General features: G+C 41.8%; 1 protein-coding gene across 1 annotated transcript in view; it reads left to right on the top strand.

The window, feature by feature from the left end:
• SH2D4A (SH2 domain containing 4A) overlaps window positions 1-18,324 on the top strand; it is a 67,718-nt gene that overhangs the window by 38,285 nt on the left and 11,109 nt on the right. Inside the window, exons 5-7 of the mRNA XM_068532060.1 lie at window positions 7-118; window positions 1,256-1,457; window positions 6,362-6,492. Of these exons, the coding sequence (XP_068388161.1) occupies window positions 7-118; window positions 1,256-1,457; window positions 6,362-6,492 (445 nt within the window). The remainder of the gene's footprint in view (window positions 1-6; window positions 119-1,255; window positions 1,458-6,361; window positions 6,493-18,324) is intronic.

Consider the following 18,324-nt stretch of genomic DNA (forward strand, 5'->3'; position numbering starts at 1 on the left):
AAACAGAAGAAAGAATCTGTGAAGAAAAGACAAGATGAAGAAGTAAAACAAATAGATGAAGAGAGAACCAAGCAGATTTATAAGAGCTGGAAAGAAGATTCGGAGTGGCAGGCCTCTTGTGAGTACCCAGAGGCCTCCATAACAGCGACACTAAGCTCGTTTGTTCACCGAATAAGATGATCCATCTAGGAAGCACTTAGAGTGGTTGCTGAGAGATGTTTTAACACTAAACTATTACTCAGAGGCTACAGAGCCATCTAAACATTGACTAGCAGAAAGGTTCTCATCTAAACACTGAATAGCAGAAATGTTCTCAATTCCTCTTAGTACCATCAAAATTATGACGTATGTATATGATGAAATGGTATTTATCTATGAAAAAATGTTTTGGAAGAGTGTTTAATGTCCTTGGAATGTGTTTATATCTTTTTAGCTTGGAGAAGAAAAATCATTATAAAATAGTATGAAAAATATCCCTACTTAAAAATGTCTAAGTATATGAGGGAAAAGAAGTGGCAGGTTAACATATGAACATTAGTTTTCTTGGAGAGGCAGGATTCAAGGTTATTTATTGGAATTCTTGTTTTTCTGTATTTTTCTCAGTTTTCAACAGTGAACACATCTTAACTTTGTAAGAAGAACACAGGGGTAACAGGCTGGATGTGTCAGCATCCCTCCCACACCTATGGCTCAACCCTGCCCCCTTCTGAGTTAGCACTGCCCAGAGATCGTCCTCCTAGGGAGAGGCCAGTGCAGATGAAGGCAGAGCAGAGCATGTGTGAGGATGCTGGGAGGATTCGGGTTTGAAACAGGATTAGAGCTTCCATCTGACTTGGACAAAGACACCCTAACTTCCCGGTCATCCCTTGAAGCAACTGGAGGAGAACAGGGGCGGCCATGTTTGCAGAATGTTGGGAATTCCATCACAATGAACATCATTAAAATGACAATTTTTGTGAAGTGAAAATGTTTACCAGATCCAATCACTTCTATGCAGTGAAATCTTAGTGTAATGGAACACTTTAGGCATTTCTGTGAAATCAAACATAACAGATTCTGACCAATAATGTCTGAAGTGCAGATACACTCAGTAAAGCGTATTCTTACATCCTGCATTAGGGTCTTTAATGCTAGGCATTGCTGGTGCCTGTTCATTGTTACCAGAGTCCGCTCTGTTCACCGTCTGTGGTGCTGACTCTTCTGAACATCTCCGTGGGCTCATGAGGGCCCTTCTCAAACCCCACTGTTTTTCTAGTGCGGAAATCCAAGGCAGCTGATGAGAGGAGGCGCTCCCTGGCCAAACAAGCGCGGGAGGACTACAAGAGGCTGTCCCAGAGGGGGAGAGGTGGCGAGGGGCCACAGAGCCCCCCTGGTGGCCCCCAGAAACCCCGGAGGCCCCCCCTTCCACCCAAGCCTCAGTTCCTGAGCCCTGCGGGACACCCCTGCAGACCTCTCAGGTAAGAAGCCATGCAGGTGGCTTTAAGCATAAGCGGTGAAATGGCCGATTAAAATAGATGAATTGCGTGGCCGCTGCGGGGAGAGAGCCTGCCGGTGCCATTCAATCCGGCCCCACCTCTGAGTCTGTGATGCTGAGACACCTGGGCAGCCCTTCATCTCCCCTCATCTGTAAAATCCCCACTGTGGGTACCATTAACATGGCCAGGAACATCGTGAAGATGCACAGCGAGGTCCTGTGCCCCCAGCCCAGCTCACCCCAACCTGGTGACAGCCAGTGAGGGGAGGGGGGACAACTGGGGGGTCATCACAGTAGGAACCCAGGCTTGCCGGCCTTCACATCATGAGCAGAGCTACATTTCCACTGCTCAGGATTAAAGATTTGATGATAATTCTCATTCTGGGATATACAGCCAAGCTCATAGATTGAGAATATGGAAATGTTTCTTTTCTTTTTTTTTTTAATATCTTTATTGGAGTATAATTGCTTTACAATGGTGTGTTAGTTTCTGCTGTACAACAAAGTGAATCAGCTATATGTATACATATATCCCTATATCCCCTCCCTCTTGAGCCTCCCTCCCACCCTCCCTATCCCACCCCTCTAGGTCAGCACAAAGCATCGAGCTGATCTCCCTGTGCTATGCAGCAGCTGGAAATGTTTCTTTTTTAAATGAAGACTTTATTTGGCCATGGTGGTCCCTTTGCCTCCTAGGCTGTGGGGGGAATTAGGCAGAATAATTTGTTTTGGAAAATCCTTGAATAAAAATACAGTGCAAACCCACAGCTAACATCAATCTCAATGGTGAAAAACTGAAACCATTTCCACTAAGATCAGGAACAAGACAAAGTTGCCCACTCTCACCACTATTATTCAACATAGTTTTGGAAGTTTTAGCCACAGCAATCAGAGAAGAAAAAGAAATAAAAGGAACCCAAATCGGAAAAGAAGAAGTAAAACTGTCACTGTTTGCAGATGACATGATATTATACATAGAGAATCCTAAAGCTGCTACCAGAAAACTACTAGAGCTAATCAATGAATTTGGTAAAGTAGCAGGATACAAAATTAATGCACAGAAATCTCTTGCATTCCTATACACTAATGATGAAAAATCTGAAAGAGAAATTAAGGAAACACTCCCATTTACCATTGCAACAAAAAGCATAAAATACCTAGGAGTAAACCTACCTAAGGAGACAAAAGACCTGTATGCAGAAAACTATAAGACACTGATGAAAGAAATTAAAGATGATACAAACAGATGGAGAGATACACCATGTTCTTGAATTGGAAGAATCAACATTGTGAAAATGACTATACTACTCAAAGAAACCTACAGATTTAATGCAATCCCTATCAAACTACCAATGGCATTTTTCACAGAACTAGAACAAAAAATTTCACAATTTGTATGGAAACACAAAAGACCCCAAATAGCTAAAGCAGTCTTGAGAAAGGAAGACGGAGCTGGAGGAATCAGGCTTCCTGACTTCAAACTATACTACAAAGCTACAGTAATCAAGACAGTATGGTACTGGTACAAAAACAGAAATATAGATCAATGGTATAGGATAGAAAGCCCAGAGATAAACCCACGCACATATGGTCACCTTATCTTTGATAAAGGAGGCAAGCATATACAGTGGAGAAAAGACAGCCTCTCCAATAAGTGGTGCTGGGAAAACTGGATGGGTACATATAAAAGTATGAAATTAGAACACTCCCTAACACCATACACAAAAATAAACTCTAAATGGATTAAAGACTTAAATGTAAGGCCAGACACTATAAAACTCTTAGAGGAAAACATAGGAAAAACACTCTGACATAAACCACAGCAAGATCTTTTTTGACCCACCTCCTAGAGAAATGGAAATAAAAACAAAAATAAACAAATGGGACCTAATGAAACTTAAAAGCTTTTGCACAGCAAAGGAAACCATAATCAAGACGAAAAGACAACCCTCAGAATGGGAGAAAATATTTGCAAACGAAGCAACGGACAAAGGATTAATCTCTAAAATGTACAAGCAGCTCATGCAGCTCAATATCAAAAAAGCAAACAACCCAATCCAAAAATGGGCAGAAGACCTAAATAGACATTTCTCCAAAGAAGATATATGGCTTGCCAACAAACACATGAAAGGATGCTCAACATCACTAATCATTAGAGAAATGCAAATCAAAACTACAAAGAGGTATCACCTCACACTGGTCAGAATGGCCATCATCAAAAAATCTACAAACAATAAATGCTAGAGAGGGTGTGGAGAAAAGGGAACCCTCTTGCACTGTTGGTGGGAATGTAAATGGATACAGCCACTATGGAAAACAGTATGGAGGTTCCTTGAAAAACTAAAACTAAAACTACCATACGACCCAGCAATCCCACTACTGGGCATATACCCTGAGAAAACCATCATTCAAAAAGAGACATGTACCACAATGTTCATTGCAGCACTATTTACAATAGTCAGGACATGGAAGCAACCTAAGTGTCCATCAGCAGATGAATGGATAAAGAAGATGTGGCACATATATACAATGGAATATACTCAGCCATAAAAAGAAACAAAATTGAGTTATTTGTAGTGAGGTGGATGGACCTAGAGTCTGTCATACAGAGTGAAGTAAGTCAGAAAGAGAAAAACAAATACCGTATGCTAACACACATATATAGAATCTAAAAAAAAAAATGGTTCTGAAGAACCTATGGGCAGGACAGGAATAAAGATGCAGACACAGAGAGTGGACTTAAGGACACGGGGAAGGGGAAGGGTAAGCTGGGACGAAGTGAGAGAGTGGCATGGACATATATACACTACCAAACGTAAAATAGATAGCTAGTGGGAAGCAGCAGCATAGCACAGGGAGATCAGCTCGGTGCTTTGTGACCACATAGAGGGGTGGGATAGGGAGGGTTGAAGGGAGACGCAAGAGGGAGGAGATATGGGGATATATGTATACATATAGCTGATTTACTTTGTTATACAGCAGAAACTAAAACAACATTGTAAAGCAATTATACTCCAATAAAGGTGTTAAAAGAAAAATGCAGTGATATCACAGCAGAAACCCCCATCCCTTATGTTCACTAATTATAAAATTATTTTCTCCTGTTTATTGCTATTATATGAGTTTTTCATATTCTGGTGTGTAGGAAGATGATATTTAAAATAACCAAGAGAAATCAAATATTGATTTAATGAAACACAACTGTCTAAAGCCTTTTCCTCTGAAATAAAAACTAAAAATGCTTCTCTGTCAGGAGTATGGAAAAATAAAAAACAAAGATCTCCTTTTGTGTGGGTCAGTAGTTATCTTCAGGGCTTTTTCCTAATGGGGATTATGTCCGCAGAGGAAGCAGGAGGTGGACCATTTCCTCTGCTATGATTATACTTACTCAGTTGAAAGGTTCCATCTGGGGACTTGGGGACCAGCATTAACTGACCATGTTCTACAGAGTGACAGTTTGGGGAACGCTTTTTCCTTATGACAACAAGAGGGGCCCCTCAACGTTGTGACTGGGGCACGGAGTGTGAGCTCCTGCGCAGGCGCCTCCCACACCCGAGCCTTTCACTGTGTCGGGCCGCAGGTCCCCGCAGGCTATGTGCCTCTCCAGGCTCCTCCAAGGGTGGAATACGGCTTGTCATACGCCCGCACCCACAGTATTTTTAGAGCACAGCTTATGTGACTGACAGCAATGAAGGTGCCTTTTAATGAGGGTTTTAAGATGATGTTTTAAGCTCCAGTAGCTCATTTTTTCCAACTTAAGCCACTTGCATGAAGTGCTTTTTGTGAGGTGGCCAGACCGGATGGTTTCAGGGCTGGGACTTCAAACAGTGATGACCGAGGTCAGCTAGGAGCCAGCCCAGGGAAAGACAGACACAGGCTGTCCTTGGAGTTTCTGCTTGACCTCCAAAGATTTCCCGAAGAAAAGAACCTAATCTGAAGGCCGGGAGGAGAACTTAACATGTAATCTCATGTGTGTGCAGTGTCTGCTCCCTTGGAAAGTCAAGTATTATAAGCTGTTTTCTCAAAAATGCTATGTATATGTATGTACATGCATATACATCACGTGTATATATGTACATCTGACATATATATATCACATGTAACTCCTGGTAGCATGTGTTACCATAAAAAGCATAAAGAACATAATTTACATGGCACAATATTCTGGTAGCTCATCCAAACTCGTTGTTTTTACATTGAATTCTCAGAATTTGTGGGCCTGGAACTTGGGAATACATTTGTTACACTGCAGTATTCGTTTTTGTAGTGGAAATTGACTTAAGTTCTGCTACTGAATTTATTTCAAAACCATTCTGCTGCCTGTATCTTTCTCTTAAGCTATCTTCAGACACTCCTCTTTCTTTTACTTTTTATTTCTGAGACTGCCTTTTAGCAGAACTCTTCAAAGTATGGGAGAGAAGGAAGCAAGTCAGAGAGGTCAGTGGAAACAGAAAGATGAGGAAATTGAATGATGAAAGTGTTAGGGAGAAAGTTTATTCTATTGCATCTGGTTTCCCTCCTTTTGCAAGTACGTGCTCTCCAGGAAAATATGGCTGGGGTTGTATTTCACTTTTTAATGCTCATTTTGTCAAATTTTAATTAATGGAGCTTCTCATTCATATTAAAAATGAATTAAAATCTGTGTGTCGGCACAGCAGCAGCTCATGGCTAGCCTGCGGGACTGAAAGGGCAGGTGACAGATCTGCTCTCCTCCTCTTCCCTGCCCTGGAGGAACCGTGTGACATCCGTGCGCAGGGTCGCGCCCCTTGAGCTCAGCTGCGAGGCCAGGTCTTCAGACGTGTTACATTCTCTGCGTGCGTGTGTGATTTTTGAAAGCATTATTTTCCAACCAGTTGAATCTAATTTGAAACCCTTCATGAATGTCAGAAACCAGGCAGCGGCGAGGCCGGCGTCCCGCTCGGCCCAGGGGGACATCGTGCGCTGGTTCCGGGAGGAGCAGCTCCCGCTGCGGGCCGGCTACCTGGGCACCTCGGACAGCATCGCCCCGTGGTTCCACGGTGAGTGCACGGCTCCGCCCCTGGCGGTGGGTGAGCCGGCTCGGCCTCCAGGCGCGCGGGGTCAGGGCTGCCTTTCACCTGAACTGCCCCCGAAGAGGCTCTGACCTTGTCCTCGCAGAGCGGCTTTCCCCGGCTTTCTCAGGGAGCTGCAGTCTCGCGACCAGAGGCGCACGCCACGGTGGCTGCCAGCACGGGGGGTGGTTCATCACCCCGGAAGGACACCACGGGGTGGAGGGAAGGCAGGCCCCTTGGGACACCCCGCAGATGGCAGCGCTGTCATCCACCCCCACCCCCCTCGGGGAGGGGCCGGTGTGGCCTCTGTGCGTGGTCGGAAGGTCACGGGCTGAGTGACCTTGAGCCGATCATCGTTCTCCGCAGCGAGTCCGTTTATCTGAGCCTCGCTTTCCTCATCTGTTAAGTGAAGGGGTGGGACTTTGTGATCTTGAACTTAAAAGTTGATCCGTGTGGTTAAGGTTGCGAAGTGGGTCTGTTGGGGGCTGAGCAGAGGTCAGCTCGTAAAGCACGTCTTCATTCGACCCTCGAAGCTAGGTTCCTTCAATCCGTCTGTTTACCTAGCGCCCGCCTCACCGACCTCTCCGTTTCTTGAACTTCAAGAAAAGGAGGTGGCTTCCTGCCTCGACTGGCCTCCACGAGGTCTGTGGTTGGGTTGGACTCACTGGTTCCGTAGACAGCAAAAGCTTTTTTTTTTTTTTTTTTTTTGCTGCACGGTGCGGCACGCCGGATCTTAGTTCCCCGACCAGGGATTGAACCCGTGCCCCTTGCAGTGGAAGCGCGGAGGGTTAACCACTGGACCAGCAGGGAAGTCCCAACAAAAGCTTTAAGACAGAGATCACGCCCTCTCATGGAGCACACTTGTCCTAACGGGTATCTCGGTTTGAGTTATGTTTAAGGCTACTCTCTTTTCAGTAGGATCATCTCACACATAAATAAAGCCACAAAAACAAGCTCCCAAACACACAGCATGGCAAACTCCTCTAAAAAGAACCACGTTATCTGTGGTAGGCTCGTTGCCAAAGGGCTGCCTTTACAGGTACAGCACAGCAGCCTAGTTTTGCTTGAAAGTGCATGTTCTTTGGCGATTTAGGTTTTGTAATTGTCCATCCCCAGAGGAGCCCCCCAGCCCAGCCCTCCCAGGACCAGGTCCTTCCTTTCCATTCTGCTCTGAAGACACTGGGGGAAAGAGTGACGACAGCGTCAAAAGATGAATAGAAAGAACATGGTCAGAGACCCGTCTGTCATGGTCAACTCCGCTGCCCCACATTGCCTGTTTTTTTTTTCCTTTTTAAGATAAGCAGTGAGGAAATCAGCCACTTTGTAGCTTCTGTGTCACTGGGCAGAAGATGCTGTCATCCCTGATTAAAAGACTGGTAGCTTTTTTAACAGCAGGGTGTGAGAAATTAAAAGTGTTGGTGTTATTAAAAATCCTGATACTTCAACGGGCAGATCTGTTTGAAACAGTTGCTATGAGCTAGGAAGACACAGTCGGACTAAAAATCTAGTTGAAGCTTTGGTTAAAAAATAAGACTCTTGAGTTTTACGTGTAATTTATTAATTGTTATTGATTTATTTTCATTTATACAAACATTTATCATAGTTATAAGCAAAGCAAATAATATGATACAATATAATAAGGTAATAATAAATAAATACACAGCCAGTCAATGTAAACCATTATCTTCAGTTTTAAGAAGACAAAATTTCACATTTCTATCACAAAGAGAAGATGGATCACATCTTATCTTTTTTTTTTTTAATTTTTATTTATTTATTTATTATTTTTGGCTGTGTTGGGTCTTCGTTTCTGTGCGAGGGCTTTCTCTAGTTGTGGCGAGTGGGGGGCCACTCTTCATCGCGGTGCGCGGGCCTCTCACTGTCGTGGCCTCTCTTGTTGCGGAGCACGGGCTCCAGATGCGTAGGCTCAGTAGGTGTGGCTCACGGGCCCAGTTGCTCCGCAGCATGTGGGATCTTCCCAGGCCAGGGCTCGAACCCGTGTCCCCTGCATTGGCAGGCGGATTCTCAACCACTGTGCCACCAGGGAAGCCCACATCTTATCTTTTTGAAATATAATTGTTTATTTATCAGGAAGCCTGTTTTGAAATAGCGGCATGGAAGCTCTTCTTCATTGGTTTGCCATATTCCATTCATTGTCATGCACTCCGTTAATCACCCTTCCTAAATTACTGTTTTGGCCACCTAATCTTCCACCCCACAGAAGTTTCTATTTCACCCCTTTCTCTTAATTAGCCTTGGGCAAGGATGGGGGCGGGTAGGAGGAGACCAGGGAAGTGAGGGCTGCTGGGCCTCTGCCTTGTGGGGTGGGTGGGAGCTGCACGCTGTTGGTGAGACAGGAACCCAGGAGGATGCGGGGACTTAGGGGAGGGGACAGTGCACCGGTTTGGGATATGATGAGTTTGAATGTTCTTTGGGGCCGTTGTGTGAAAGTATCCATTTGGCAATCAGATTAATGGGTCAACCCTGGAGATAATAGATTGGATCGTTAGCCCATAATTAAAAGCATGGAGGGGATGAGACTTTCCAGGGGTGAGTTGGGAAGATGGTAAGAGAGGAAGACCAGGCACAGAAGCTGAGGGAGTGCCAGCCACCACTCAGCGTGGTGGCAGAGAGGAGCAGAGACTCCCCCCCAATCTCTGTCCCAGGCTTGGTGGGTCCAAAACCTGCTGGGCAGGCCAGCCAGAGGGAGAATGGCCAGATTGGCAGCTCAGATCCAGAGGCTGTCCGCCCCCTGGCAGATTCCTTCTTGCTCAGGGAAGGTCAGTCTTTGTCCTGTGAAGGCTTTTAACTGATTAGATGAGGCCCAGCCACACTATGGAGGGTTTTCTCTCCTCATTTAAACATGATTTTTCTTTTCTTTCTTTCTTTCTTTTTTTTTTGGCTGTACTGGGTCTTCATTGCTGCCCGTGAGTTTTCTCTAGTTGCGGTGCGCAGGCTTCTCGTTGCAGCGGCTTCTCTTGTTGTGGAGCATGGGCTCTAGGCACGTGGGCTTCAGTAGTTGAGGCTCGCAGGCTCAGTAGTTGCTGCTCGCGGCTCTAGAGTTCAGGCTCAGTAGTTGTGGCACGTGGGCTTAGTTGCCTTGTGGCATGTGGGATCTTCCCGGACCGGGGATCAAACCCGTGTCCCCTGCGTTGGCAGGCGGATTCTTAACCACTGGACCACCAGGGAAGTCCCTAAACATGATTTTTCTAATTATGAAATATTTTAAACAAGAACAGTACAGAGGGAAATATATCTAGTGCCAGTGATGAAACACGTTATAGCTACTCTCCAGATACAGTGAATGTTAAAAACCATATTTACTTCATATCTGTTTTTATTAAGAAATAAATCCTGACAGAGAGAATTAAGGCTCCTTTTTTATTCCCTTTTTTATTCTATTTTCTTCTCTCCTTCCCAATGGGTGAACCACTCTTCTGAAGCTGTCCTTTCCATCCATATTTTTATACTCTTATTATATATATGCATATGTGTGTATTTCTATAAAATATATTTTAAAAATATAAAACATAGGTATATGTATGTTTCTATAAAACAGAATATTGTGTTTAGCATTTACATGGGTATCATGTTATAGACATTCTTCTGCAACGTGTGTTTTCTCTCAACATTATGTTATCTGGGTTTTTCTTTGTTTATAAATGTAGACTGGCTCGTTCATTTTACCTGTAGTGCAGTATTATATGATATATGTTATTTAAATATTTATAATACACACGCTATAAAACACATAATGTTTTATTTGTGTTTAATGATGATATATATTTTATTACACACACATATCATTATTCATTCATCCCTTCTCCTACATTTGGTACATTTTTTTTGCTATTGAAGAAAATGATGTGGTATACACCCTGAACATGTCTCATTGTAGACATTCATGATAATTTCTTCAGGGTATACATCTAGAAGTAGAAATGCTGGGAGGTACGGTATGTGCATCTTTAATTATGTTAAATATTGCCAAATGCCCTCCAAAGTGATTATACAAAGTTATACTCCCACTAGCTGTACTTGAGAGTTTTCCTTCCTATATACTTGACATATGTGGTATTGCCAGACTTCTTTGTTAATCTAACAGCCTGCGGTGGAACCACCTTATTTTAATTAGCATTGATTTGTTGTCCAGTTAGCCTTTTTTTATTAGTTTATAAAGAATTTATTTTTCCAATTCTTACATTAATTTCCATGAAAAACCTTATATTGACTTCTTTATTGGTTAAAAAAATCAAATATTATTCACCATGATTTTTTTTTAATGTACTATTTTTTTTAACATCTTTATTGGAGTATAATTGCTTTACGTTGTTGTTAGTTGCTGCTGTATAACAAAGTGAATCAGCTATACATATACATATATCCCCATATCCCCTCCCTCTTGTGTCTCCCACCCACTCTCCCTATCCCACCCCTCTAGGTGGTCACAAAGCACGAGCTGATCTCCCTGTGCTATGCTGCTGCTTCCTGCTGGCTATCTATTTTACATTTGGTATTGTATATATGTCAGTGCCACTCTCTCACTTCATCTCAGCTTACCCCTCACCCTCCCCATGTCCTCAAGTCCGTTCTCTATGTCTGAGTCTTTATTCCTCTCCTGCCCGTAGGTTCTTCAGAACCTTTTTTATTTTTTTTTTTAGAGTCCATATATATGTGTTAGCATACGGTATTTGTTTTTCTCTTTCTGACTTACTTCTCTCTGTAGGACAGACTCTAGGTCCATCCACCTCACTACAAATAACTCAATTTCGTTTTTTTTTATGACTGAGTACTATTCCATTGTATATATGTGCCACATCTTCTTTATCCATTCATCTGTCGATGGACATTTAGGTTGCTTCCATGTCCTGGCTATTGTAAATAGTGCTGCAATGAACGTTGTGGTACATGTCTCTTTTTGAATGATGGTTTTCTCAGGGTATATATCCAGTAGTGGGATTGCTGGGTCATATGGTAGTTCTATTTGTAGTTTTTTAAGGAACCTCCATACTGTTCTCCATAGTGGCTGTATCAATTTACCTTCCCACCAACAGTGCAAGAGGGTTCCCTTTTCTCCACACCCTCTCTAGCATTTATTGTTTGTAGATTTTTTGATGATGGCCATTCTGACCGGCGTGAGGTGATACCTCTTTGTAGTTTTGATTTGCATTTCTCTAATAATTAGTGATGTTGAGCATCTTTTCATGTGCCTCTTGGCCATCTGTATGTCTTCTTTGGTGAAATGTCTATTTAGGTCTTCTGCCCATTTTTTAATTGAATTGTTTGTTTTTTTGATATTGAGCTCCATGAGCTGTTTATATATTTTGGAAATTAATCCTTTGTCCATTGTTTCATTTGGAAATATTTTCTCCCATTCTGAGGGTTGTCTTTTTGTCTTGATTATGGTTTCCTTTGCTGTGCAAAAGCTTTGAAGTTTCATTAGGTCCCATTTGTTTATTTTTGTTTTTATTTCCATTTCTCTAGGAGGTGGGTCAAAAAAGATCTTGCTGTGGTTTATGTCAAAGAGTGTTTTTCCTATGTTTTCCTCTAAGAGTTTTATAGTGTCTGGCCTTACATTTAAGTCTTTAATCCATTTAGAGTTTACTTTTGTGTATGGTGTTAGGGAGTGTTCTAATTTCATACTTTTATATGTACCCATCCAGTTTTCCCAGCACCACTTATTGGAGAGGCTGTCTTTTCTCCACTGTATATGCTTGCCTCCTTTATCAAAGATAAGGTGACCATATGTGCGTGGGTTTATCTCTGGGCTTTCTATCCTATACCATTGATCTATATTTCTGTTTTTGTACCAGTACCATACTGTCTTGATTACTGTAGCTTTGTAGTATAGTTTGAAGTCAGGGAGCCTGATTCTTCCAGCACCGTTTTTCTTTCTCAAGGTTGCTTTGGGTACGTGGGGTCTTTCGTGTTTCCCTACGAATTGTAAAATTTTTTGTTCTAATTGTGTGAAGAATGCCTTGGTAGTTTGATAGGGATTGCTTTGGGTAGTATAGTCATTTTCACAATATCGATTCTTCCAATCCAAGAATATGGTGTATTTCTCCATCTGTTTATGTCATCTTTGATTTCTTTCATCAGTGTTTTATAGTTTTCCGAGTACAGTCTTTCGCCTCCTTAGGTAGGTTTACTTCTAGGTATTTTCTTCTTTTTGTTATGATGGTAAATGGGATTGTTTCCTTAATTTCCCTTTCTGATTTTTTGTTGTTAGTGTATAGGAATGCCAGAGATTTCTGTGCATTAATTTTGTATCCTGAAACCTTACCAAATTCATTGATTAGTTCTAGTAGTTTTCTGGTTGCGTCTTTAGGACTTTCTATGTATAGTATCATGTCATCTGCAAACAGTGAGAGTTTTACTTCTTCTTTTCCAATTTGTATTCCTTTTATTTCTTTTTCTTCTCTGACTGCCATGGCTAGGACTTCCAAAACTATGTTGAATGAGAGTGGCGAGAATGAACATCCTTCTCTTGTTCCTGATCTTAGTGGAAATGCTTTCAGTTTTTCACTATTGAGTATGATGTTTGCTGTGGGTTTGTCATATATGGCTTTTATTATGTTGAAGTAGGTTCCCTCTATGCCCATTTTCTGGAGAGTTTTTATCATAAATGGGTGTTGAATTTTGTCAAAAGCTTTTTCTGTATCTATTGAAATGATCATATGGTTTTTATTCCTTAATTTGTTGATATGGTGTATCACATTGATTGATTTGCATATATTGAAGAATCCTTGCATCCCTGGGATAAATCCCACTTGATCTTGGTGTATGATCCTTTTAATATGTTGTTGGATTCTGTTTGCTAGTATTTTGTTCAATATTTTTGCTTCTATGTTCATCAGTGATATTGGTCTATAATTTTCTTTTTTTGTGATGTCTTTTTCTGGTTTTGGTATCAGGGTGATGATGGCTTCATAGAATGGATTTGAGAGTGTTTCTCCCTCTGGAAATTTTTGGAAGAGTTTGAGAAGGATCAATGTTAGCTCTTCTCTAAGTGTCTGATAGAATTTGCCTGTGAAGTCATCTGGTCCTGGAATTTTGTTTGTTGGAAGATTTTTAATTACAGTTTCAATTTCATTACTTGTGATAGGTCTGTTTATATTTTCTAATTCTTCCTGGTTCCATCTTGGAAAATTGTACCTTTCCAAGAATTTGTCCATTTCTTCGTGGTTGTCCATTTTATTGGCATATAGTTGTTTGTAGTAGTCTCTTATAATCCTTTTTATTTCTGTGCTGTCAGGTGTGATTTCTCCTTTTTCATTTCTAATTTTATTGATTTCAGTCCTCTCCCTTTTTTTCTTAATGAGTCTGGCTAAGGGTTTATCAATTTTGTTTATCTTCTCAAAGAACTAGCTTTTAGTTTTATTGATCTTTGCTATTGTTTTCTTCATTTCTATTTCATTTATTTCTGCTCTGATCTTTATGATTTCTTTCCTTCTACAACTTTGGGTTTTCTTTGTTCTTCTTTCTGTAGTTGCTTTAGGTGTAGGGTTAGATTGTTTATTTGAGATTTTTCTTATTTCCTGAGGTGAGATTGAATTGATATAACTTCTCTCTTAGAACTGTTTTTGCTGTGTCCCATAGGTTTTGGGTCATTGTGTTTTCGTTGTCATTTGTTTCTATGTATTTTTTTATTTGTTCGATTTCTTCAGTGATCTCTTGGTTATTTAGTAGTGCAGTGTTTAGCCTCCATGTATTTGTGGTTTTTACAGTTTTTTTCCTGTAATTGATTTCCAATCTCATAGGCACTGTGGTCAGAAAAGATGCTTGATACGATTTCAATTTTCTTAAATTTACTGAGGCTTGATTTGTGACCCAAGATGTGATCTATCCTGGAGAAGGTTCCGTGGGCATTTGAGAAGAAAGTATAATCTGCTGTTTTCAGATGGAATGTCCTATAAATATCAATTAAATTTATCTGGTCTATTGTGTCATTAAAGCTTGTGTTTCCTTATTTATTTTCTGTTTGGATGATCTGTCCATTGGGTAAGTGGGTTGTTAAAGTCCCCTACTATTATTGTGTTACTGTCGATTTCCCCTTTCATGGTTGTTAGCATTTGCCTTATGTATTGAGGTGCTCCTAAGTTGGGTGCATAAACATTCATAGTTGTTATATCTTCTTCTTGGATTAATCCCTTGATCATTATGTAGTGTCCTTCCTTATGTCTTGTAGCAGTCTTTATTTTCAAGTCTATTTTATCTGATACGAGTATTGCTACTTCAGCTTTCTTTTGATTTCCATTTGCATGGAATATCTTTTTCCATTCCTTCACTTTCAGTCTGTATGTGTCCCTAGGTCTGAAGTGGCTCTCTTGTAGACAGCATATATATGGGCTTGTTTTTGTATCCATTCAGCCAGTCTGTGTCTTTTGGTTGGGGCATTTAATCCATTTACATTCAAGGTTATTATCGATATGTATGTTCCTATTACCATTTTCTTAATTGTTTTGGGTTTGGTTTTGTGGGTCTTTTTCTTCTCTTGTGTTTCCCGCCTAGAGAAGTTTCTTTAGCATTTGTTGTTAGTTTGGTGGTGCTGAATTGTCTTAGCTTTTGCTTGTCTGAAAAGCTTTTGATTTCTCCATCGAATCTGAATGAGATCCTTGCTGGGTAGAGTAATCTTGGTTGTAGGTTTTTCTCTTTCATCATTTTAGGTATATCCTGCCACTGCCTTCTGGCCTGCAGAGTTTCTACTAAAAAATCAGCTGATAACCTTATGGGGATTCCTTTAAATGTTATTTTTTTTTCCCCTTGCTGCTTTTAATATTTTTTCTTTGAATTTAATTTTTGTTAGTTTGATTAATATGTGTCTTGGTGTGTGTCTCCTAGGGTTTATCCTATATGGGACTCTCTGTGCTTCCTGGACTTGGGTGACTATTTCCTTTCCCATGTAAGGGAAGTTTTCGACTATAATCTCTTCAAATATTTTTCTCAGATCCTTTCTTTTTCTCTTCTTCTTCTGGGACCCCTATAATTTGAATGTTAGTGCATTTAGTGTTATCCCAGAGGTCTCTGAGATTGTTTTCAATTCTTTTCATTCTTTTTTCTTTATTCTTCTCCTCAGCAGATATTTCCACCATTTTGTCTTCCAGCTCACTTATTTGTTCTTCTGCTTCAGTTATTCTGTCATTGATTCCTTCTAGTGTATTTTTCATTTCACTTATTGTATTGCTCATCTCTGTTTGTTTGTTCTTTAGTTCTTCTAGATCTTTGTTAAACATTTCTTGTATTTTCTCAATCCGTGCCTCCATTCTATTTCCGAGATTCTGGATCATCTTTATTATCATTACTCTGAATTCTTTTTCAGGTAGATTGCCTATTTCCTCTTTATTTTTTTGGTCTTGTAGGTTTTTACCTTGCTCCTTCATCTGTGACATATTTTTTTGCCATCTCATTTTTTTTTTCCTTTTTTTATGACTGGGATTGTGTTCCTGTCTTACTGGTTGTTTGACCTGAGGCTTCCAACACTGCAGTTTGTAAGCTGTTTGGTAGAGCTGGATCTTGGTGCTAAGATGAGGATCTCTGGAAGACCTCACTCTGATGAATATTCCCTGGGGTCTGAGGTTCTCTGTTAGTTCAGTGGTTTGGACTCGGAGCTCCCACCCCAGGAGCTTCAGCCCAACCCCCAGTTCATGAACCAAGATCCTGCAAGCTGCACCGGGTGGCAAAAAAACAAAACAAAACAATGTAAAAAATAAAATTAGACCAGGAAACTAACAGCTATGTTAGAAAAAATATAAAAATTAAAATATAGATGAAGCAACAACCAGAAGGTAAAACAGAACCACAATAGTGAAAAAGAGGAGAAGAAAAAAAAAAAAAGGTGGAAAAGGCCTTGGTTGTGGAGGGTGGTGCCTAAGCAAGGGCGAGGTTTGGGCAGTGGGCGGGGCCTATGCTCGGGACGCACAGGGCTGGAAAAGGTGGGGGGTAGGGGGATGGGGCTTAGGCTCAATGGAACATAAGGGACCCAGGCGTGCCCCCCACCCCTGCTCTCAGTGGGTGGGGGACCCCACCTGGGAGCCTAGCAGGCTTCCTGGGCTCACAGGGGCAGGGCAAACACCCTCCTCTCCTGCTCCTCCCATCCTGGAGGGCCCCTCCCACCTGCCTCTCCTGATCTCCCCGGCCTCCCTCCTATGTCCCCAGGACCCACGTGGTCTGGAGTGGGCTTCAGAGGGTGGGAGATCGGCCTGGGAGCTTAGCAGGCTCCCCAGGCCCCAGTGGGCAGAGCAAACGCCCTGTGATCCTCTCCCACTCCTCTGGTCCTGGAGGGCCCTCCCGCCTGCCTCTCCTGTTCTCTCCCGGCCTCCCTTCTATGTCCCCAGGACCAACCCAGCCCGGAGGGGACCTCTGAGGGCGTAGGACCTGGCCTGAGAGCCGGGCAGACTTCCCCGGCCAACTGGGCAGGGGTAACGCTGGGCCTGCATCCCCCCAATCCGAGCCTCTGAGGGTCCCTCTAGGTGTGGGAACCCCTGCCCCCTCTCAGCCACCCCTCAGGGGCACCGGTCCTGTCCAGCCTCCATTTCTCCTGCCCTCTCAGTCCCTCCACGTCCTACCGGTTCGCTTGGGGGTTCCTCTCATCTCCTCGGGCATCAGGGCAGGTGCCCTAGTTGTGGGGAGATGCAAAGTCTGCATCTTCCCACACCGCCATCTTGACTCCACCCTGTAATTTATTTTTATATATGATATGTGGTATAGAGGCTTGATTTATCCTTTTTCATACGAGTGGCCAGTTGTCCCAACATCATTCCTTAAATAGTCCTTCCTTTCTCCACTGATTTGTAATGTCAAGTTTTAAAACTCTCGTTGGGATTTTTAATGGAATTGCATTGAATTTGTAGATTAATTTGGAGAGGTAATTGCCATCTTTATATTATCATATCTTTCCACCCGTGAACATGGTAAATGTCTCCTTATATTTCTTTTTAAATCATTAAATAAATTCCCCATACACGACATGCACTTTAAAAAAAGCAAACCAGACTTTAGTTCTATGTACTTATAATTTTTGTTTCTATTTTGAAAGAGATTTTTTAAAGTATATCATTGGTTGTTGGTGGTGTAAAGAAGTTATGTTTTTATATATTGATCTTGAGTCCAGTAACACTGTTGAACTCTTATGAATTCTACTGTCAGAGTATTCTGTTGGAGCTGTAATATTTCGAGGGCTAACATGGGCCAAGCATTGCACTGTGCTCTTGAAGAAGGTAACTTTCATTCCCACTCCATAGAAGAAGAACCCAGGAACTAAGATGGTAGGTTCTTTCCCCACCTGTGGTGGCAGAAGCAGCATTCACACCCAGATCTATTTGACTTCAAAGCCGCAGTGTATCTGCGCTAGGACAAGTGAGAACACCCATGTGGTGCTTTTTATTAACCTGTGAAGTTTAAATCAGTGAACAGTAATACCGTAGAGATTTGCTTCTCTGATAAATGAATGAGGTCACTCAGTCTCACAGTCAGTGGTGAAATAGGAGTGTCAAAGAGACCTCATTCAGCTACGTCTTGCCCCATCCCTGCCTCTGAGAATAAGGGAAAAGCACGCTTTTGTCTGGACACTGTTTTGCTCACTCCCAGGTGGGATTCCAAGAAGCAGTTATTTGACATACAAATGTTCCAAGGCCACAGGGTTTGGAGTAACAGAAGTGCAATCTTATTATGATTGTGGTAGTAGTTACCCAACTGTATGCGTTTGTCAGAATTGATCTACGGCACACTTAAAATTGGTGAATTTTATTGTATGTAAATGATATCTCAAACTGATTTTAAAAAATTTAATGCCCCAAAGCAGCACAGAGTTTTCTTAGCTCC

Source organism: Eschrichtius robustus, chromosome 21 (genome assembly GCF_028021215.1).
Source record: "Eschrichtius robustus isolate mEscRob2 chromosome 21, mEscRob2.pri, whole genome shotgun sequence".
Taxonomy (NCBI): Eukaryota; Metazoa; Chordata; class Mammalia; order Artiodactyla; family Eschrichtiidae; genus Eschrichtius; species Eschrichtius robustus.